The sequence below is a fragment of the Carcharodon carcharias genome, chromosome 6 (genome assembly GCF_017639515.1).
Source record: "Carcharodon carcharias isolate sCarCar2 chromosome 6, sCarCar2.pri, whole genome shotgun sequence".
Taxonomy (NCBI): Eukaryota; Metazoa; Chordata; class Chondrichthyes; order Lamniformes; family Lamnidae; genus Carcharodon; species Carcharodon carcharias.
The window spans coordinates 70259606-70283955 of NC_054472.1; the positions used below are offsets into that span (position 1 = coordinate 70259606).

A 24350-nucleotide genomic window follows, 5' to 3' on the forward strand; every position below is an offset into this window, starting at 1 on the left:
AGAAAACACGCAGAAAAGCTGCAGCCTGAGAAACGAGAAAGCGGCATTTCTTACACAATCTCTTCAGCAGTGGTTACATCTCTGCTTTTGTGTATTGCCCTAAATTATCAGTAGTTGATAAATACCTGGTTTCAGTTTTGTTTTTAAATGGTTTAGTGAGAAACCATTTTCTTTTGAAGATATTCTTAATGCCTAGTTATTATCATGGATATATATATCACATATTATAATATATATACCTCAACAACTAAATCTAAATTGTGATTCTGCCTTTAATGAAAGTAATATGTGCAACTTGACAATCCTATAGGTACATTAGGCTGCGTCTATAAAGTGCCTGAAATTTCTCCAGTACTGACGGTGCATTATTTGTTGTGTTATAAATCAATGCCATTTGAAGAATTGATTTTCTTTGTCCATTTCTGATACTAATCATTTTGTTGATGAGATCTTGTTGCAAAATGTCCTTTTTTGTGCAGTTTTTCTCCATTCAGAGTGGAACAACAAATGTAATTAATTTTCCTTTAGCCATTTCTTATCCCTGTTGTACTGGACATATGGTCTGGGGTTGGGAATATCAACAACTTTCACCACCTATCACTGTGGCAAATTGGAGCTGGGATTCCCCTTTGGCTGAAGTCTCCAGATGGGTATATGTGCATGTGATTGTGCAAGCTCAAGCCATTGAGCCTTTACCTTGTTTATTTCAAACAAAGCATGACTGAATTGGACCTCGTGGAATGTGCAGGGACATCACAAACAGGGACAGAACAGTTTGAAGAAGAAAGTCAGAATACTGAAGTGTGAACTCAAGTTTAAGTTTTTTCCTCCTGGGTACCTTGCAGCAATACCAGGGAAATTAATCTTCCATTCTGAGAGATTCGCAGACAACCGAGGAGAGTTGGCAAATGAAATCTGAGCATGCGGGTGAGACCTTGATTTAACATATTGTCTGAACGATAACACCTCTGAAAAGGCATTATTAGTGCACCGAAGGGTTGGTCTAGTTTGTGCTCATGTCACATGTGCACAAGGTATTTGAATCCACATTATGACATCAGTTTGCTTTCTTGGGTTATGGAGATAGAATGATTATTTTCTTTTTTTAGAAGTGTAGAAAGATCCAAGGACCCTGGTTTTTAGGTGTTAGCAGAGGGTAAGAACACTTTTCATCTTAAATAGTATAAAATCAAGATGCATAAATTGAGAGAGCCTGATCATAATATATCTCTTCGCCCTGATCATTTTACTCTTTCCTTGAAGTCTAAGAGCTTATGGACTTGTTAGTTAAAAGCACATTTTTAACTTCCAATGGATAAAAAAAATCACCACTGAGGTTTATACTGGCACAATTGGTTGAAACGTTATATTCTTAGTTACATCAAATTTGGCTTTATAATTTTTTATTTTTTAAGTTTTACATTTCCTGCATCATCAAAACTAGTCTTTCATTTGATAATGTGAGGTTCTGTTTCACGTAACTAAAATAGTTATGATTAGTTTTACATAGTCGCAGAAAAGCTTTCTTGTGAGCAATTAGAAACTACATCTGGTTGGATATGTAGCACTAATATATTAAATATCATGTTTTATCTGGTCTGGGAATGACTGCAGGCTTATTGAATTCTAATAGCATTAAAGCCATTGAGAATTGACTGTTTCTAATTTGTGGGTGCACATCTGTTTATATATTATCTCACATTGTGTTGTCTTTGAAATCACCTTACTTTGTCCTGTCCATCTTTGAAGTCATGTAGCCGGGAAAGCATTGACCTTGTTATGATATGGCAGGTGTTATTTGCCAGGCTGATCAAATCCACAAAGGAAACTTGGCAACGCTGCCACAATGGTTTGGAATTTGTAATTATTACGAGAAGGTTTGTGCACTGAATTCAGAAGTAATGAGTCCCCTAACATCTTTAGAGATTTTAAAAATTAAATTAAAACACTTATTAACAAAAGAAAAGAATAAAACACCTACACAAGGTTACAGTTGCACGGTTATTTAATTTTGGGAATTGTTATAATATTGCTAATTAACCAGACTCCCAACTACACAGCCCCTTTTAAGACAACAGTCCAAAATAGATTTTAATTTTATCCAGACAATCCAGCAAGTTTACCACAAGCATGCACTCGACAGTGGAATTCCAAAGCCTTTTAACACAACTTTGGTTACTGGAACAGCAGACTTCTGCCAAGTCTGTTTCACACGGTGTACCTTTCAGATCTCACACAGCCATACCCTCGCACAGTCTTCCATCCTTCTTTAAATATATTTCTCCTTCTTTGATTTGTAAATCCAATTTTTTCACCCAATGTCTTCGGAATTTACTTTTCCCATAATATTAACTGCTGTCCGTAATCCATAGCTCCCAGGAGTGACATTTGGGAGCTTAATGGAGTCGCACATATTCTGCACTTACAAAGTCTAGCAAAGAGAATCATTTCTGGTTGAGTCAATCTTGGTGAAAGTTCAGACATTACATGACTCCATCTTTGCATGGCATGTAATCAAGGGACCAATACCTTCGCTTCACAATGGCAGTGGTTCCATGTGGTCCAATGGCTATTATTATTTGTGTTGCCCATGTGTTGTGGGGTTGCAGAAGTGCATCATCAGCCAGATGGAGAAGGGGAACATGTCTTGTCCTCTGGTAGCTATCCTCTGAGGTTCCTGGAGCTGGAATATTTGCCAGGGGAGGGATTGGGGCAAAATGAGTGGTTCAAGAGAAAAACATTGCTGCAGCTGGCAGTGAAATTGGCACAAGCTTGCATGATTGTTTGACAATGATCTCACAGTAGTTGGTATAAGTGGCAGTGATATTGTATGCAGACCCTCAGGAGACCTCTCATTATAACTTCACAATTACTTATTGTAATAGTACATTATTCAGAATATGTTCTAAATGTATTACTGTGCACTAAAGTACATGTAACACGAGATAACACAGCAGCACATCATTGCTAAATCCACATTACACCGCTACTCAAATAAAGATACAACAAATTAACTTAAATCTCGCAGTCAGTTCTTTCTTTTCAGTTGTAATAAGGAACAGTTTATGAGAAAAAGTAAAAAATAAAGTTAAATGAAAAGGCTGGCCTTGAGGGAAGAAATGTTCAAATGGAGCATTGTGGATTCCTACACCATGGTTTGTTGCTGTGCTTCATCACCAGACAGGCACATTCCATTTCATAGTTACCTTGCGCAGCATGTCAACTACCTGGGGAAAGTTATAATGCTCTGACAATGCAGTACAAATATTGATCCATTAATTTGCCACACCACCAACTAGTGAGAAAGACGTAGAGGAGTAAACTTGCACAGAAATTGCAAATAGGTGCAAAAACCAGAATCATGATCATGGGGGACTTGAAATTTCCTAATGTAGATTGGGATAACATTTAAAGAGTGCAAAGGAGCAGAGTTTCTGATATGTGTTCTTAATTGAAGGAGGGTCAGTTTCAGTTGGTTGAGAACCAGACCTACCCTGGGTAAATTGGAATATTGGAACAAATGCAACCAGAGCTCCCTGGATGACGAATATGAAGCAGAAAAAGGGTGTCCATGATAAATGATAAGTTGATAATACAACTAAGAACCAGGTTGAATGTAGAAACTTCAGAGGGAAAGTGAAAAAGGGAATAAGAGTATAAGAAGAGAATCGCAGCTAACATAAAACGGGATACAAAAGTCTCCTGTAGGCATATGAACATCAGAAAGACAGTAAGACAAGAGGTTGGGGCTGATTCAGGACCAAAAACAGTTTCTACAGGTGGAGGCAGAGGGCATGGCTAAGGTGTCTTTACGAAGTAAGGAGATGCTGCCAGAGTCATAGTGAATGAAGAAGTAGATGAGACACTGGACGAACCAAAAATTAATAAAAAGGTGGTTTTAAAGTTGATAAAGTCATCAGGAATAGATGTGGCATGCAACCATGGATTCTGAGGCAAGTAATGGTGGAAATTGTTCAATCCTCCTTAATTAACGGGTGGTGCCAGAGTGCTCAAGCATTACAGATGTTACACCTTTGTTCAAAAAAGGGTGCAAGGATAAACCCAGCAATGATGGGCCAGTGAGTTTAAGCTTGGAGGTAGAAATGCTTTTGGAGATGTTAATTTGGAACAAAATTAACAGTCACTTGGACAAGTACAGGTTAATTAAGGAAAGCCAGCCTGGATTTGTTAAACGAAAATCATGTTTAACAAACATGATTCAGCTTTTTGAGGTAACAGCAAAGGTTGATGAGACTAATGAAGGTTGCTGTAGTGCATATGGACATCCAAAAGTTGCTTGATAAAGTGCCACATATCAGGCTTGCCTGCAAAGTTGAAGTCCATGGAATAAAAGGGATAGTAGCAGTATGGATACAAAGTTGACTGAGTGACAGGGAGTAGTGATGAGTGGTTGTTTTTCAGACTGGGTGAAGGTATACAGTGGGGCTCCCCAACGGCTAAGTATTAGAACCACTGCTTTACTTGGTATATATTAATGACTTAGGCTTTGGTGTACAGGGCACAATTTCAAAATTTGCAGGTGACACAAAATCCGGACATATTGTGAACTATGAGGAGGACAGTTATGGTCTTCAAAAGGACATAAGCTGTTGAAATGGGCAGACATGTGACATGAAATTTAATGTGGGAAGTGTAAAGTGATGCATTTTGATAGGAAGAATGAGAGACAGTATCTCAAAGGGTACAATTCTAAAGGAGAAACAGTGACCTCAGTATATGTGTGTAAATTGTTGAAGGCAGCAGGGCAGTTTATGGAAGAAGGAACAGAAAAAGTTTATTAGGATCCTGCTTTATAAACCGAGGCATAAAATGCAGTGGCAAGGAAGTTATGGTGAATCTCAACTTGTGTATTGTGTCTAATTCTGGGCAACAAATTTTAGGAAGGATTTGAAGGGTTTAGAGAGAGACAGAAAAGATTTTAAGAATTGTTCCAGGACTTCAGTTACTTCGATAGATTGGAGTTGCTAGTTACATGGATGGATTAGAGAAACTGGGGTTGTTCTTGGAAAGAAGGAGGTTGAGAAGAGATCTGATACAGATGTTCAAAATCAGATGGGGTATAGACCAAGTAGAGTGAAACTGCTGCAGTCAGCAGAAGGGTTGAGAACTGAAGGACGCAAATCTAAGGTTATTGGAAAAAGAACCAAAGGCATGAGGAAAAACTTTTTTTGCAATGAGCGGTTAAGATCTGGAATATACAGCCTGAGAGGGTAGTGGAGGCAAATTCAGTCATGCCTTTCAAAAGGGAATTGGATAAGCACCTGAAGAGAGAAAACATTAAAGAGCCATGGGGTAATGGTGGGATGTGGGACTAGCTGAGTTGCTCTTGCAGAGTCTCAGCACAGTTTCAGCAAACTGCATGGCCTCCTTTTGTGCGGTAACCACTTGTCTGATTCTTTGATTCTAAATACCTGCTCAGTGAGGCATTTTGTTCCAGGTTCCTTACTGGAGGGTGCTTAGTGATGTCAGGAACCGCATTTTGAGTGGATAATCTATATCTCAGAGGAACCAACTGCTCAACTTATTAGTCTGGGGGAATTTATAAGATATGGGCGTCGATGGACTTCCCCTGGAACATAGGCATTGACAAGCAGAACTCTCAGAATACCTGGATAAATTCTTGTTAATAAATTTCATGCTATGTTGTATATAGATAATCAACTGGCTTACAGGAGTCAGTTGTGCTACCATCAATTCTAGGAATGCCACATTGAAAAAATCCTGTAAACCTTTCTGTACCTGCCGTTTTGTGGTGTATAATTTAAACCAGTGATGGCCTTGATTATGCAGCTGTGAACAGCAAACTAGTCAATCATGGTTAATTCTCCATCTGATGTGTGGAAAAATTATTTGATAAAAGAAGTGAACGGCATTTTTATTTTAACTGCCTTTCACAGTACTGTTCTTAAACTGCTGCTTGGCAACAGAAATGACCCCAAGAGTTCATCAATGGCTTTCTTGATGAAGCATAATTCTATTGTGTGGGACTTCTCAGAGAGATTGAGGTAAATCTGCTGATTGTAGTAGACAAGCTAGTTGAGGTAGTAGTGGGTCTTTACTATCTTCCCATGGCCTTTTACCTCCCTGGTTGTCTTCTACCACTCTTCCTCTTTACCTTTCACCATGTCAGTAAAATGAGATTTGGTTGGTTACCTATGCTGCTCTGTGGAATGAAGCACCTCTTCATTGTGTCTTTGTCCTACGTGCCCTGACAAATTGCAGCCTTAATGCAATCATTGTAGCAGGTAGAATTAATGTGATGAGGGTTGAATTACACATCTCCCTTTTAATTGCTGGTTGGGTTATAATGAACAAAGTAAAATATTATTAGGGTTTGTGTCTGTGCATTAACTGGTTTTAAACTAGTTTACTATCCTAATGAATTTTAGAATGGTGCATGAGAATTGACAAACACTCTGTCACTGTTAATGTAAAAAGGGAAGATTCACCAAGTCTGCACTCCCAGCAGGAAGCTGTGCTTATTTGAAGTGCACTTTGAGATTCAGTAGAACAGTGTTATAGCCATGTCTGTCTGCTTGCTCTTTCTTTCATAGCTCCACTTGGAAACGCAGAATTGAGGAATTCAATTATTGCATGTGAATGCTTCTATGTATTAGCTCTAAATGTTGAGGAATTTTACTCCTTCAGTAAGTTATGGAAACTCAAGTGATAGAGCAAATGTGTGGTAAGGTTTTGATGGGTTAGATGGCTTTATTTCATTGTATGCTTTCATCTGTTCTTACAACGAATTCAGCTATAATATGCCTGAATTTCTGTCTTCGTAGCTTGATGTCAAGTTTTACCCATTATATATATATCTATGTCAAAATTTGTAATGGGTTTTGCTTATGTCAACTCATGACTCTGCACAACCTGGTCATTGGGTCCTCAAATATTGCTCAAATGCTTTCTGCAAATTTTTCAACGCTGCTTTGTTCTCAACTAACTGTCAAATAAATGTTTTTAAAAAATAAAGAAACCTGCTTCATAATAACATTACGTTTACCCATTGAAATGTCTTTTGTGTTCTTTAATACTTTGTTAAATGTTTTACTTGCAGGCCACAGAATCTTCCAAAAACCTGGGTTTCAGTTTGATATTTTTTGCACAGAGCTATGTGAACTGAAAGTAGATTTTGTAGTTTGAGCTTATGCATTGTGCTTAATCTTCCAGGATCCACCCATCCATACCATTTGGTTAACTAAACGAATTGAAGTATTTTCTTTAGTTTCTGGCATTTTCCACAGTAGCTTTGTTTTTGAAATGATTTAAAAAAAAATCATCTGAATAGTTTTATTGATTTTAAACTTTCTATTGAGTATTTAGAAAAAGATGGGCTGTGTGTATGTGAAGGAGATGGCATGATAGCAGTGTCCTGATTGTACATATATTATGATACCTTTTGATTGTCTCCTATAAGTTTCAGAAAATGTAATAAACTGAGGAAGATAGAGAAAGACTGGTTTAGAGAGAATGAAAGTGACAGCAAATCTAGGGTGACAGAAAGTGGAGAGTGGATTTTAAATTTGTCATGGGGCACATCACACCTATTAGCTTTAGCTATTTGATAGTACAGAACTTGAGTATTGCTGAAAAAAGAGACATTTTTGTCAAAACTTTTCATCTTGCACTCATCAAGATATTTTGCAAGAAAAGAAATCCAAGGGCGACTACAGATTTATATTGTACGTGAAAAAAGTGCTGACTGGTTGGCAAGTGGTCTCTGATTGGTAGAGGCATTGTCATGGAGAACGCAGCAGTTGATGGTGAATGATAGTTAACTGCCAAGCAGTGTTTGAAATATAAACCAAGCAGCTTAACTCTGATTGGTCAAGGCATTGTCTTGAAGAATGAACGAGCAAATGGCTGTGACTTCTTTTGTTTAGCTGGAACAGGTGCAATCTGTGTTCATGTTATTTCTGTCTACAAAGAACCGGTCCCTCTATATCTAGCTTCCAGTAGATGTTAATGTGCCACACCACGAGCCCGACTGACAATCTACAATTGGTTGTCAACATAACTCTTAGCACACTGAGAATTATTTAGCAAATATTGTGCAATCGTGGAATCCCATCTAGTGTTGGACACTGTTTTGAGCTTTGCAAGCACGGGTTGGTTGGGTGCAGTCTGTACCTTCTTTGTTGCGAACAGTGGAAGGGATATGCAATTCGATATGATCCGCCAGTTTTGGGACGTACGGCCTACATACCTGGTATCACACTGGCACTGGAATTCATGTACCACATCATTCATTTGTGCAATTAGCAGAATGTCTTTCTGGCTTGATGGCAGCATCCTGTTTGTGGAGAATATCATTTGGTTGCTACTGTAGCAACGTAAAACAGTTAGCTTCACCTGTTGCTCAAATTTTTGAGATACCTTGCCCTTCCAAGGTAGACTGGGCACTTTTCAGGGCCGAAAATGATGGCCTTTGGCCTGTTCATGAATTTGTGTGATATACAGTGCAAAATTATCTGATCTGATGCATCCTTTTTCAGCATCAAGCTTGCATGGTGAGCAAATGGCTAAACAAAATAAGAAACAGTCATTTGCTGGTTCATTTTTCAGGGCAATGCCTTGATCAATCAGAGTCAAACTGCCTGGTTTAAATTTCAAACAATGCTTAGCAGTTAACTGTTAGTCACCATCAACTGGTGCATTCTGCATGGCAATGCCTCTACCATCAGAGTCCACTTGCCAACCAATTGGCACTCTCTTCTCATACAGTATGAAGTTGTTGCTTCCCTTGACATTGGTATTCTTGCGAAATGTCATGATGAATGCAAGATGAAAAGCTATTTTCAAGCAATACTATTGATTTTAATGCATCAGGGAAGGATCCTTCATTTACCTGCCAGTGATAGGCACCATACCAACTAGGCACACATTTGGGATGGCTGCCTGTCAAAGGAGCTATAACATTCAGCTGAAGCTACAGGTGCAACCATAAGTTGCTTCCTGTGGTCCCCTTTCTATTGGAGGTGCTTGGAAACAATTTTTAAAAATAACTTCCATTCAGCAATTTAGGTTAGGTCTGATTTTCCAGGTGTGCCTGTTCGTGAGGTGTGGCTGATCTGACCAGGCATACAAATACTGATCCTAAAATGAGATTGGGGAACTCCTGGTGTTCCTCTTATGCCAATGGCCTTGTTTGGTGCAGGTCCACAAGAACATCTCGGTCTCTGCAGTGCAAAGCCAGGACCAGGCGCTTCTATAATAATAGCAAAATATTGCAGATGCTGGAAATCTGAAACAAAAACCGAAAACGCTGAAAAACCTCAGCAGGTCTGACAGCATCTGTGGAGAGAGAAACAGAGTTGATGTTTCAAGTCTGTATCATTCTTCTTCAGAGCTACAGAGAAGTAGAAATGTGATGAAATTTATACTGTTTAAGGGGGATGGGGTAGGTGGAGCTGGATAGAAGGCCAGTGATAGGTGGGGGCAAAGGAGAGATTGACAAAGATGTCATGAACAAAAGGACAAAGGGAGTGTTAATGGTAGTGGTAAGGGTTAAAAAAGGTGCTGATGGTGGCATTAAGGTAAGAAAGCAGAATGTGATAATAGCAGAACAGGGGTAAGTGCTCTGAAAAGAACAACATGAACAAGTAACAAATGGCCCTTGTGGGGCTGGGGTGGGGGGAACCGGGTGGACCTGGTGGCAGGGGAAAAAGGGATCAAAAATGGGATAAAAAGGGAGGATATTATTTTTATTTTTATTGTTATTTTTATTCAGTTTCATTTTCTTTCCTTTATTCATTGTTTTATCTCCTTTTTTATCCCCCCTTTGTATCCCATTTTCGAACCCTTTTTTCCCCCACCACCTCCTCGTCCCCCTATCTCACCCCCACCAGGGCTATCTGATACTTGTTCCATGCTGTTCTTTCACACAATGCTTACCTTTGTCCTGCTATTATCACATTCTGCTTCCTTACCCTAATGCCACTATCAGTACCTTTTTTAGCCCTTACCACTACCATTACCACTCCCTTTGTCCTATTGTTCATGAGATCTTTGTCAATCTCTCCTTTGCCCCCATCTATCGCTGGCCGTCTATCCTGCTTCAGCTGCTCCACCCCCTAAACAGTATAAATTTCATCACATTTCTACTTCTCTGTAGCTCTGAAGAGTCATATGGACTCGAAACATCAACTCTGTTTCTCTCTCCACAGATGCTGTCAGATCTGCTGTGTTTTTCCAGCATTTTCTGTTTTTGTTCCAGCGGTATCTATGTCTTGAACTAGGTGTCTGCCCTACCAGCAAACACCCACTGAGGTTACAGAAACACAGGAAAGGGTATGGATTTTTTTGGCTAACCGATCTTTCTTCATTTTGTTAATTCCATTTAAAAAAAAGGTATCAGTTGAACTTTAAAGCCAACTATTTATCTTGTTTGTGTTTTACTGCAAGTTAGAAAAGATCAATATTTAATGGCTTTCAATGTGAGACTTGGATTCTAGTTTCTAACACATTACAGACAGAGGAAGAAAGCCATAAATAACAAGCAAAAAGTTAGTCTATACCTTTATTATAATGAGATTTTTTTGAGGAAAAACAGGTGAATTTTAAAGCAAAGTTTTTTTGACGTAACATCAGAGTGACAACAACAGAGTGACAACAGAGCGTGGGGGAGGTAAGGATACGAAGTTCGAGTAGGTAGTTGAAAGTGGAAGAGGTAGGTATTGTAACACGAGTGAGGTGATGACCAGGAAAGGGAATGGTTAAAATGAAGGTAAAGTGCTAAAAGGACACAGTGGGAACATAGAAAGCGTAAGTAATTAGCAGATGAGATGGGATGAATAGGAGGGAGCTGTGGACCAAGTTTTCACTGCAGCCTCCCCCCCAAATGCAATGCACAGCCATATGTCTCTTCTCACCATACCACCGACCCAAAAGGAAGATGATGAACAGAAGCAGCAAGATGGTGACAGTAGAGTTACAAGAGCAACAGTATACTCAAACTCAGTGTGGTACGCCATGGATGATTGACCAGTAATATTATTAAAACTGGTGTCCTTGTCAGTATTTATACTTCAAACTGCATCAAAAGGCATATTATCTAGCCATTATCATGCTGCTGTTTGTGGGACCTTGTTGACACAAATTTTCTGCTGCGTTTCCTACAGTATAATAGTGATTACACTACAAAAGCACTCCATTCACTGTAAACAGCAAGTTTGTCTTTCTTTCAGTTGATCCGTGGCCTAACTCCATACGTACCTATGCCCTCAATATCTTTGGATAACAAAAATCTTCCAATCCCAGATTGAAAATTAACAATTGACCTCGCATCAATTGCTGCTTGTGGAAGAGAGTTCTAAACTTCTACCACCTTTTTTGTGTTAAGTTCACTCCTTAATGTTCTGGCTCTAATTAGAACATGCCCCCAGTAGAAGACTTCTCAATCAGTGGAAATAACTGCTCACTTTTTATTTGTCAGGCAGCTGGGAATGACAGCATTTCCCGCTGACCTTGAAGAAAGATGGTCACAAAGATGTAGTGATATTTGTGGTGTGGTTTTCTTCTGTACTGATACTAATTTCAATTTAGCATCAGCTCAAGGGAATCTTAAGGTGTCTAGCAACAGTGATGTAATCAAGCAGGATAAACACCCAATCATATTGAAGAATTCCCACTGACAGCAAACCTAGCAGTGATATGTGCTGATTATCCTTCATGTTTTATAAAGTCTGGTCTAGGCCGGTTCCTAAATTTTGTTGGCTGCCTCTGTGTGCACAAAGCTTCCAATTGATACGTAATCATGTTTCTACCAAGGCACAAGTTCTTGGCTAGGTTGTCCCTCATGTTTTGAGTTCTTAGCTCATTATAGATTAGCACTAAGGTGTGATTAAATACATTTTAGGAGAGAGGCGAGGGGAAATTGCACGTTCAGGCAATCTATGCTGATTTCACATACAGAATATCATGAAAAATCACCACCCTGTCTTTGTCAGTCCACCAACGGTATGAGGATGTGGATAGGACTTACAATGCACAAGATCATAGTTTACATTCTAGGATAACATTGATATCTGAATAATTTGTACTGAGCATAAGTGGAAATTTATTTCTATTCAAGATTTTTGATGGTTACAATACATTTTTTTAAGAATCAACTTTCCTTGAGCAATCCACTTGGGTAAAGGCAGAATTGAATTTAACATTCATGGTAAATGCATTGCTGCTGCAGCCATGAGTCATAATGTACATGTATAGATTTTACAAACCTTATTTCTTGTTAGCTCTGGACTCATGTTGTCCATTCACTGTTCAAACATTAATTCAAGTCAACTAGTGCCAACACTTACCAATCTCAAGGACCATTTTGTTTCATTAACTGTTTTTGTTTTTAAGGCTGCCAAGCAATGTTTTCTCACATTGAAGTAGTAGTAAATCGTTAATTTTCTCATTAGTTTCAAATGAATGAGTTTGGGGCCCTAGAGATTATTACTACTGACGAACAGGATGGAGAACCCAGTGCACAGATTGCTGCTGAGCATACAGCTATAAGAAGGGATGCCTACAGTGATCCATCTAATGTTCAAGGTAAGGAAACATTAAACACATTTACTGCTCTTCTCTTAAACATATTAAACACCATGAACAATGATGGCTGCAAACTTACTGACTATTCCTGATGCATTGTTGGTATTTAAATAACAATTTTATTTTTTGACATCTGCAAGTTTGAGTGGATACCTTTTCTATCCATACTGTTGGCATTGCTGTTCATGGATGTTCAGTGCTGCCCAGAGCCTATTGTAATAAAAGTTTATGACTGAGTAGCTAATGCCCATGATTAGTGCCAAGATGTACCGTGCGTAACTTAGAATGAAAGAAAAAGAGGCCTACCTGTCCTAAAATCAGTTGATACTGCCTAGAGGCTTTACTTTGAAGTTTGTGAAGAGTAATTTTTGATCTAACAGAGATTTTGGAGCAGCTTTTTTTTCTACTGAACCTGGAGAGAATTGAACAGGGTGACTATTTGTGTGCCAGATGGAAATGAGAAAGCAAAAGCATAAAGCTTTTTCATGCAATTAATTCCTGTTAGGGGAGCTCTTTATAGGATCCAGAATTAACCATAATGCAGGGTGAAGAGTTAGGTGTGCAGGTATTGTTTACAAACGTGAACAACAGAATAATGTTAAAATGGTACCAAAGGAAAAGAGGGTGTTGCTATTGTTTACCTTGCCTATCTTTATCAAGTCAATTTTCTGGCCCTGCTCTGGAGTCCTGGGTGAGAGTGGTGTTTTACCTTCCTGCTTGTCGAACCCAAAATATTTTTCTGAGGTATCCTGTTACATGTCCCCAGCAGTCCTTCTCTCTTTTGCTAGATCTTAACCATGAATGTGTGTGGAATAGCCCTTTTACAATTTGGTCTTTGCCTCTTTCCAGTGCCCTCTTTCTCTCTGTACTTACCTGCTGTACGGGACCCCTATTCTAGGGCCAGGATTTTTCCTATGGCCGGCGGGCTGGGCAGGAGCGGGCGGGGCAGGAGCGGGCGGGGGCAGGCACGGAGCCAATCGCCGCCTGTGATCAGCTGTGCACCACCATTTTACGCAGGTGGGCCAATTCAATTAAGGCCAGCCCAGTGTAATACACGACTGTAGCGCTCAGCGCTACCTGTGCAGGCGGGGGGAGAAGGGAGAGTTTGGTCCAGCACTCTTTTGCACATGTGCGCGGAAGAGCGCAGCAATCTCCCTGAGGCATGGAGCTGCCTCGAGGAGATTGAATAGAGATTAAAACAATTAAAGAAATGATTTTAAAGTTTATTTAAACATATCCCCTCATGTGACTGTGTCACATGAGTGGGGACATTCTGAAAATGCGTTTATTTATTTAATAAAAGCTTCAGGAAACTTCATCCCTCTCGTGGATGAGGTTTCCTGAAAAACGCAAAGGCCGCTTGGGCTTTTCCGCCTGCCTGCCAACCTTAAGGTTGGGCAGCATTCTTAAGTGGCTCAATTGATTTCTTAATGGCCTTACCAGGCTGTTTACATTTCAGTGGGCATGCAGCCAACCTCGGTGCATGCCTGCTGAACGAAATATCATGATGGCGCGCGATGATGTTGGGACACACACCCAATGTCATCGTGCGTCACTTTACGTGCTGGCGTGTCGGGCCCACCCCCGCCGCCCACCGGAAAATTCTGCCCTCGGTTTTTTAAAAGCTACTCTTGTCAATTGCAACCCCCTCAGTGCAGAACTCCTGTATTGTTTGAGGGATGTGCTCCACCAACACTAATGGATACTTGATTGAGCTAACCATGTGATTTATGGCTGGTCAATACTGGAGAGAATTGGTGGATGGAAATATTAGCTCAGCAGAGCAACATCAGGACTATTGGTCCCATGGGACTTTGGTTTTATTTTGCTTAGAATGAGCAACACTGGCAAGGCTAGCATGTGTTGCTCATCACTAATTGCCTTTGTTTAACTTTGCTAGGGCTCCTTGGTGTCACACTCGGTCAAATGCTGCCTTGATGTCAAAGGCAGTCACTCTCAACTCACCTCTGAGTTCAGCTCTTTTGTGCATGTTTGGACCAAGGTCAGAAGCTGAATGGCCCTGGCAGAACCCAAACTGAACATCGGTCAGCAGGTCATTGCTGTGTAGTTGCCGCTTGATAGCACCTTGATGACACCTTCCATCACTTTGCTGATGATTGAGGGCAGACCGATGGGCAGTAATTGGCCGAATTGGATTTGTCCTTTCTGTGGACAGGACATACCTGGACAATTTTCCATATTGTTGGCTAGATGCCAGTGTTATAGTTGTACTGGGTCAGCATGGCTAGGGTGCAACTATTTCTGGAGTACAAGTCTTCAGTACTGCTGTTCAGATGTTGTCAGAGCCCATAGCCTTTGTTGTATTCAGTGCCTTCAGCTGTTTCTTGATATCAAGCGGAGTGACTTGAATTGGCTGATTACTGGCATCTGTGATGTTAGGAACCTCAGGAGGAGGTCAGGGTGGATCATCCACTTGAAACTTCTGACTGAAGATGGCTACAAATGCTTCAGCCATGTGTACTGCCATGCCATCACTAAAGATTGGGAATTTGTGGAGCCTCCTCCTCCACTTAGTTGTTTAATTCTCCACCACCGTTCACAGCTGGTTGTGGCAGGATTTAGGAGCTTAGATCTGATCAATTTTTTGTGGGATCGCTTGGCTCTGCTTTGTCTGTTTAGCATGCGTTTTGTCCTGTGCTGTAGCCTCATTTAGTTGGCACCTCATTCTTAAGTATATCTGCTATTGGTTCTGGCATGCTGTCCTGCACTTCTCACTGAACCAGGTTTGATTTCCTAGCTTAATGGTCATAAAGTGAGGGATATGCTGGACCATAAGGTCACAGATTGTGGTTGAATACAATTCTGCTGCTGCTGCTGCTGGCCCACAATGCCTCATGGATGCCCAGTTTTGAACTGCTGGATCTGTTCTGAATTTATCTTAATTAGCACATTGGCGGTGCCGCACAACACTATGGACTTATTCATCCAAGCAGTCTGGATCAGATTTGAGTTGAAAAGTAGTGATTAATTGCTGTCTCATCCAATCCCCTATTCTGTTTTTTATTTTTATGAAAGGAATTTGTTATGGGTTGCAGATTTTTCATCTGAGGCTGAACTATTTTGTTGTTATGCTGCAGGTATTCGTTTGATATTGGTCCTTCCTTTTAAAACAGCTTGAACTAGCATCATCGAATACTAGTGCCAGCTCCGTGTTGCTCCATATTCAGTCAATGAAGAACTCTGACCTTGTGCACTCTGCTTTCTAGTATTTAGGCTCCCAACCATGGCTCAATGGTAGCACTCCTACTTCTGAGTCAGAAGGTTGTGGGTTCATGTCTCGCTCCCTTTACTTGACCACATAACCTAGGCCAATACTTCAGTACCATCTTTTGGAAAAGACATTGAATTGAAGCCCCATCTGTCCTTAGAGTTGTAAAAGATTGTATGGCATGATTCAAAGAAAAATAGGTGAGGCCTCCCCGGTGTCCTGACCAATATCTGTCCTGAACCAATAATCTAATTGCTGTTTGTGGGACGTTGCTGTGCACAATTGGCTTCAGCTTCTCCCAATTACCACAGCGGCAACACTTCAAAAGATCTTAGTTGTAAAGTGCTTTGGCAGGCCCTGAGAGTGTTAAAGGTGCTATCTAAATGCAAGTTTTTTTGTATCTACAGTGCTTTAAAAAGAACATAAGGAATTGGAGCAGGAGTAGGCCATACAACCCCTTGAGCCTGCTTCACCATTCCATAAGATCATGGCTGATCTTTGACATTAATTCTAATTTAATGCCCAATTCCCTTTCCCTTGATTCCCTTTAGAGTCCAAAAATCTATCAACATCTAAGCATCCACAGCCCTCTGAGGTAAGATTTACAGTGTGAGACCCAGAGGCTCAGTGTTTATTGGAAGATAATACACTTCTTTTATAAACAAAGAGAAAGCAATTGATTGATAGAACAGAAGAACTAGCAAATATACAGCAAAATGCAACTGACAAGATACAAGTGAGAAAAACCTGTATTTAGTGATCAGAATTTTTCACGTAGAAAAGTAGGAAACATTTATCCTTAAGGTGTATCAATTGTTAGAAATTTCTCTCCTGATGTGATCACAGTTGTTCAATAAAACATAAGTTGAAACCATGTTTAGAAAGAGAAGAATTTTAGATCAGTAACAAATGGGTTTTGAAGGAAACACAGAATTGGTAGAAAAGAGGATTATTTAGATTAGACTTGAATAATAAAAAATTATATGCTGATTGAGTAAGAAAAGAATACTGGAAAAGATAACAGTACAAGAATTACAGAGAATATATTTTGCGGTGGATGAGAAAAAGCATCGGGAAGGATTGCTTTGGGGTCCTCCTGATCCTTTAGAGCAATTTTGGCAAAATAGCTGCGGCCGTTCAGAAAAACAGTGCCATTTTTCCAAGGTTTCTGCAATGGTTCTACTAAAATTACAGTGGACAAAAGGGAGAATCCCTAATGCACGTCCATGGGTACAATGTTATTGAATGAAGGATGAAGAAAATGAAGATTTAGAGCTCAGGAAATGAAGAAATAGCTAGCAATAGAGCAGCCTGTAGGGATTTAATGTGAGAGTTTTCAGAGTAAGTTTTGTGTGCCTAATTTCTGAATAATAAATGATGTTCATGCTGAAAAATAGACGTATTAATTTTGTCGATTGTACTTCTTTTTCTCATTGGAGAATGGACATTTAAAGTCACTTTTTTTTTGTGACGAACCCATGCTTTGTTTGCAACCTGAAAACTCATTCTTGGCATGCATTCATCAAATGATTGAATGACTTTCTAATCGGGAAAATATTTTCTAATTTGAAAATGGCTGTAGCACCAAATACATCCAAGATAGATGTAGCATTCGCTGGATGAAAATTAGAACTGCCCTGAACTTCTGGGTGATTCTGCATAAGACCATAAGATGTAGGAGCAGAAGTAGACCATTCAGCCCATCAAATCTGCTCTGCCATTCAATGAGTTCATGGCTGATCTGATAATCCTCAACTCCACCTTTCTACCTTTTCCCCATAACACTTGATTCCCTTAATGATTAAGAAGTTCCATGCCGTTTCAGAACAGGAGTGCCCAATAATTGCTCACTGATGGCAACTTTTGTTTGCAATTTTGTGCTGATTGCACTGGAGGTGGAAGTGACATTACCCAATAACATCAATTTGGAATAGTTTGTGCTTATCTCTGCTGATAGTGCTTTTCAAAGATTTATCTGTGATGTAACAAAGCTCTCAGCTATTACTTTATCTGCACACAAGAATCCTGCAATGCCATACACGTCTCATAAATCATCTGTTTCAATTCACTTTTATTTAGAAGAAACTGTAATTTGAATGTGACTGGCTGTCTCTAAATCATTAGAATGTGTATGCGATGTGATCATGTAGCAACACTCTTATCCATGTATCTTGTCCACTGAACCTGATTGGTGAAGAATTATATGATGATTTATACAAATCATCAAGGGGAGAAGTTGCTCATTTGAATTTGGTAGACTGGATTAGCGCAATACTTTATAGCTATAATCATACATCAACACTGTAGATAGCAGTTAAATTGAAAGCTGAATGTAAAAACTACTGCTGTTGATTCAGTTTACACGTTTACAAATAAACAAATACAGAATTTCAAAATGATGGAGTCAACAGTGACAGAAAATATTAGAAATATATTAATGTCGAAGAATCGAATACAGTTTTCTGGTTCCTCTCCTGAAAACCCTAGTTCCTACTGATCTTTGGTGTTATAAACAAGAACCGTCCTTTTTCTGTATCCAATCAGCCATTGTCATGTCAGACAGCAGGGTAGATTTTCCCTCCATGCACTTTTCAGATGTCCATCAGAAGCCTGATCCATTTTGAGGACAGGGCCTCACTAACAAAGGTTCAGCTGATTGCCAGGCCGGAAGAAGAATGCACTCTGCTATGTCCAGATCACCACAATAGGTTATAGAGTGCGCTCTGTTTGAGAGGGCGGGAGGAGATATGGGCAACTGGAGCCTGGAGGAGTACCCTTCCCTTGCTGTCTCCAGAAAGTATATTCTTATCTTCAGGCTCCTCTCTTGGATGAACTGTCAGCTAATACTGGATGCAGCATGTATCTATTGCACATGCTCCGCATTGTTGAGTCCCAAAATAACACGATGGTGCTATTGATGTCACAGGAAATTCTTTCCCATGATTTTCAGGGTGCTGCTGGCTGTTTTGGTTGTTGGGTCATGGTGGATGTTGCAGTCAATCCATGTCCTCTCTTCAGCCAATACATCCCAACAGGGGTCACCGCGCTAATTGTTTTTTGAACTCTGACTGAACATTCATGTCTCTGCTGCTACACGGGCAGAGGTTAGCTAACACTGAACGGGCCATGGATCGAAGGATCCGCTTTTAATATGTAGTGGGTGACTTCCTAAATCCAAACCATGTTATACATGTCATGGCCATAAGTACAACTCACTAGATTTATTAACCTGAACCTGTATTTGCTATTAGTGCAGAGAATACTGTCAGTGTAATAAATGATCTTGCCCTGCATTATTCAAAAACAATGTCTGTGTAATGGCAATATCCATTCTATGAGCAACAAGGTGAATTTATAAATAGTAATTTATATTTCCTTTAAGTCTACGTTTGTTATTTGCAATTTCGTAACCAGTGTGAAGCTAAGGAGGGTAGTGAGACAGAGACTAGATTTCTCTAACAATGTTATGTTAGGTTTTTGCGATTGCAGACTGAGTAAATAATAAAAATACTGTGAAATTATAATGTGTTGCTCTCAATTTTTGGAAGTAAAATGCTCACAAAACACACTAATTTAGCACTAAGACGGCTTGCATCAAACCTGCGCAGGCATTGGCCTCACTGAGTGTTCCCTCTGAGGTACATGGGTGTATGGCCGCGCCACAATTAGGAGTATGTGGCGCAGGGAGCAAACGGCCACACACAAATATTTCCTCTAAGACATGTTTATGCATAGCTATTTGTCAATCTTATAGGGACCACGTAGTGCAACAAGGGTGGCCTCACACAACAAATGAAAGTTAGCGTGACCAATTTTTGCTTTGTCCTGGATCGATACCTGAAACAGACATGCAGCACCTTGAATATGTTAATTAGGGGCCTAATGTCAAGGAGGCTTTTACAAAATTGGCCAACAAAGAATGGGGCAGGCGTTAGGCTTGTCTGCTTTAGGATTCTTCAGTGTCCCTTGCACCTACCAACTATAGGTATGTTTATTCTCCCAGGAAGTGAAACTAGGAGAAACTGAAGTTTTCTAACACCAGCTACCCCACCCCCCCCCCCAAACTGCCCAACTTAACTGAGGGATTTTGCCAGCCAAAAATTAAATCCTAAAGAAGGTGTCCTAGAAAAAAGATGCAATAACATTGATTGGTGTAGTATATAGACCACCAGCTCATAGAAGGGATGTGGAGAAACAAATTTGCAAAGAAATTATGGAGACTTGCAAGAATTATTAAGTAATCATAATGGGGGACTCCAGTTACCCAAATATACACTGGGATAAGAATAGTACAAAGGGACAAGGGCGGCAAGAGTTCCTGGAACGTGCTCAAGATCATTTTCTGCAGCAGTATTTTTCTAGTCCAACGAGAGGATGTGCACTTTTGGACTTGGTTCTGGGGAATGAGTTAGCCCAAGTGGATCACATATCAGTGGGAGAGCCTCTAGGGGTCAGTGACCATTGTATCATAAGGTTTAGGTTAATAATGGAAAAGGACAAGGAACAATCCAGAGCAGGGATAATTAACTGGGGGGAAGCCAACTTCGATGGGATGAGAATGCATCTGAGTTGTGTGAGTTGGAATCAAATGTTGGCAGAAAAGACGGTGGCTGAACAATGGACCTCCTTCAAACAAAATGAATTGCAGGCAATGTCAAGTTATATTCCCTTGAAGAGGAAAGATAGGACAAATAAATTCAGAGTGCCCTGGATGACGAGAGAGATAAAAATAAAGATGAAAAGGAGGAACTGCGTGTACAACAGATGTCAGGTAGAAAATACAATGGAGAATCAGGCTGAATATAAAAGGACCAGAGGGGAAGTGAAGAAACTAATAAGAAAAGCAAGGAGAGAGGATGAAAAGAGGATGGCAATGAACATAAAAGGGAAACCCAGATCTTCTATAAGCATATAAATAATAAAAGGACAGTAAAAGAAAGAGTAGGACCAATTAATGACAAAAAAGGGGACTTGCATGTGGAGGCTGGAAAAATAGTGGAGGTGTTGAATGAGTACTTGGCATCTATCAAAGGAAAAAGATGCTACTCAGGTCGAGGTGAGAGAGGAGGTAACTGGTACACTAGAAGAACTTATAATTGAGAGGAAGGAATTGTTGGAAAAGATATCTTTACTTAAAATAGATAAGATACCAGGACTGGATGAGATACATCCAAGGGTACTGAGGGAAGTGAGGGTGGAAATTGCAGAGGCACTAGTGATAATCTTCTAGTCTTCTTTAGGCACAGGGGACGTGCCAGAGGACTGTTCAAAATGGAATGCAAGGATAAAGCTGGCAACTACAGACAAGTCAGTTTGACCTCAGTGGTAGGAAAACTTCTGGAAACTATAGTATGGGATAAAATCAATAGTCCTTTAGACAAGTGCAGGATAAGCAAGGAAAATCAGCATGGATTAATTAAGAGAAAATCATATTTAACTAACTTGTTGGAGGTTTTTGAGGAGGTAGCGGAGAAGGTTGAACAGGGAAATGCTGTTGATGTGGTGTATATGCATTTGACACAGTGCCACACAACAGACTTATGAGCAAAATCCTAGGTCATGGAATAAAAGGGAAAGTATGCACTTGGATGAGAAACTGGCTGAGTGACAGGAAACAAAGAGTAGTAATAAATGGTTGTTTTTCAGATTGGAGGAAGGTTTGTAGTAGAGTTCCCCAGGGGTCAGTGTTGGGACCCTTGCTCTTCCTGATAGATATTAATGATCTAGACTGTGACGCTCAGGGCATGATTTCAAAATGTGCAGATGATACGAAGATTGGAAATAATGTCAACTGTGACGGGGATAGTCTTGAACTTTAAAAGGACATAGGCATGTTGGTGGATTGGGCAGACAAGTGCAGATGAAGTTCAATGCAGAGAAGTGAGAGGTGATTCATTTTGGCAAGAAAAATATGGTGAGACAGTATAAAGTGAGACCCTCTAAAGGAGGTGCAAGAATAGAGGGACCTTGGTGTATATGTACGTAAGCCATTGAAGATGGCAGGCATGTTGAGAGAGCAATTAATAAATCTATAGTATCTTAGGCTTTATTAATGGGGGAATTAAGTACAAGAGTAAGGAGGTCATGTTGAGCTTCCGTAAGGCACTAGTTAGGCCTCATCTGGAGTACTGCATCCAGTTCTGGGTGCCATACTTGAGGAAGGATGTGAAGGCTTTGGAGAGAGTAAAGAGAAGATTCACAAGAATGACTCCAGGGAGTCATTAGGATAGATTGGAGAGGTTGGGACTGTTTTCCTTGGAGAAAAAAAGGCTGAGAAGAGACTTGATAGAGGTATTCAAGATTCTGAAGGGTATGGACAGGGTAAATAGAAACTATTCCCACTCAAGAGAACATCAAGAACTAGAAGGCACAGATTCAAAATAATTGGCAAAAAGAGTAAATGTGATGTGAGGAAAAGTTTTTTCACCCAGAGGGTGGTTGGAGTCTGGAACAAACTTGCTGAAAGGGTGGTGGAGGCAGGTTCGCTCGAGGTATTCAAAAGGGAATTGGATTGCTACCTTGTACAAGGTTATGGGGATACGGCAGGGGGGTGCGACTAGGTGGAATGCTCTTTCAGAGAGCCAGTGTAGACTCTTGAGCCGAATAGCCTCCGTCTGCACTGTAATGATACTGTGAGGCCCAAGCTCCAATTTCAATCTGGCCTTGAGCCTATCTGTTCAGGTATGCTAGGCCCAGGTTTAAGTTCCTTACTACAGGGCATTATCTGGATCGTTGCCGCTCCTGGCCCCGAGAAACCCTGTTGTTCTGGCCCCGGTCTCTTTTCTGTCTTTGTTTTAATGAAGCCTGATGCCCAGGTTCTGGAGCTCATTGGATCTCATCGTTTGTGGGCAGCGTAATTATCCTGCATAGTGTGTGATACATAGGAATGTAGGAACAGGAGAAAGCCATTCAGCCCATCGAGCCTGTTCTGCCATTCAATATGATCATGGCTGATCAGGCACTTCAATGCCTTTTACGCACACTATCTCCATAACCCTCTACAATACATGCCCAAAACCGCAGCTAGTGCTGCAAAATGAAACATTTCCTATTTTTGATACCCACTGTTGACATCAAGCATTGTTAGGTCAGTTATACCATGGCCAAATGCACAGTAAAATTCTCTGCCCCAATTACATTGCTTGTCCCCAGTTCCTTGCCTCCCCAGTGTGAATTATTCCATGTTCTACACCAGCCAGCCTTTTACCAAGCTTAATGTTGAAGATGTGGACAATTTTTGGTGTGAATTAGCATCTCTGATGTTAATGGGTTGAGATTGGCCAAACATGTTTCACATAGGATCTTGTGGTTAAACAGGGGAACCTTGATTCCCACTAGTCTCGGCTGGATCTCTAAGCCTAGCGAGGAAGGACAGTACATAAAATAGATTTCTGCTTGAGGGCTTGATGCAGCAAGTGCCAAATCTAGTCTGTGATGGCAGGCGTAGGTAATTCTCAAAGGAAGGAAGCTAAATTAGAAGTAGGATTGCCTGGAAAATGGTTCTGTATCTCATAGTGCCATCAGCAGAACTCTGTGACCATGTTTTGGTGATGCATAATACACAACAGTAAAGAAGGAAAAGACACACAAAAAGAAGCTTCCTCCATTGTTTCTCTTTGTGGGAAACCAAGGATCCTCATGGACAACAGTCATGGGGCATTCTTGATTGAGGCCATCCCTCTTATATAAGTAAAGATATATTTCCAAACGAAAAGTAGAGAGGAATAAATTCTTTGCGAAGAAAAAATATACAGTATTTAATTAAGCATTCCAAGGAAAGTGTTTAAAATAGTCCTTCATTTGTCAGTTGAAGAATTCCGTACATCTCTCACAGGATCACAGAATTCTAACAACAGCATCAAAATAAAACAGTGTCACAAATCTTTCAAAAATATTATAGATTCAAGTTATACATCTAATTGATGCCAAGATGGGTTTAGAAACTTGATGTTAGGAGGAAAAAACAGTTTTGAGGCTCTGGGAAAGAAGCATAAGTCTGAAGAAAGAAACAAAGAACTTGCATTTATATAGTGTCTTTCTTGGTTTCAGGATGTCCCAAAGCACTTCATAGGCAGTGAAATACTTTTGAAGTGTGGTCATTGTTACAACTTAGGGAAGCATGGCAACTAACTTGTGTAAAAGAATTCATTAATAGCAATGCAATAAATGTCCTGATATGTTTTAGTGATATTGATTGAGGGATTGACGTTGGCAAGGGCACCTATTTTATAAATGCATGAATGAAAGAAATGTATGTTTTTATTGCAATCCCTGTACACACAGGGTTATCAAAATGATTTACAGCACAATGGACAGACAGTGTTGCCAAGCAGTGGGGGAAAGGAATGATTTAGGGTTGTGGTGGGAAATGAAAGAGAGTGATTTTAACTGGGCTTTTGAAAACTGGAAATGGGCTGAAGCAGAGTTTCAAGGGGTGTAGTGACAAGAAGGAGCAGGAGAAAAAAGTGGGCTGGTGGCAGCAAAACAGATAGCACATAGAGGGTCAAATTTCTGGAGGAGACCCCTGAAGTAGGGTGGACGAGACCATGGAGGACAA

General features: G+C 40.2%; 1 protein-coding gene across 3 annotated transcripts in view; it reads left to right on the plus strand.

Annotated features, from left to right (window-relative positions):
* The window catches only part of LOC121278880 (lethal(3)malignant brain tumor-like protein 4), a 385309-nt gene that overhangs the window by 44436 nt on the left and 316523 nt on the right, over positions 1-24350 (plus strand). For 2 of the 3 annotated variants that reach the window (XM_041189341.1, XM_041189342.1), the window contains one exon: positions 12432-12564. The exons of the other annotated variant lie outside the window; for it this stretch is intronic. In XM_041189341.1, the coding sequence (XP_041045275.1) occupies positions 12432-12564 (133 nt within the window). The remainder of the gene's footprint in view (positions 1-12431; positions 12565-24350) is intronic. 3 annotated transcript variants of the gene reach the window in all.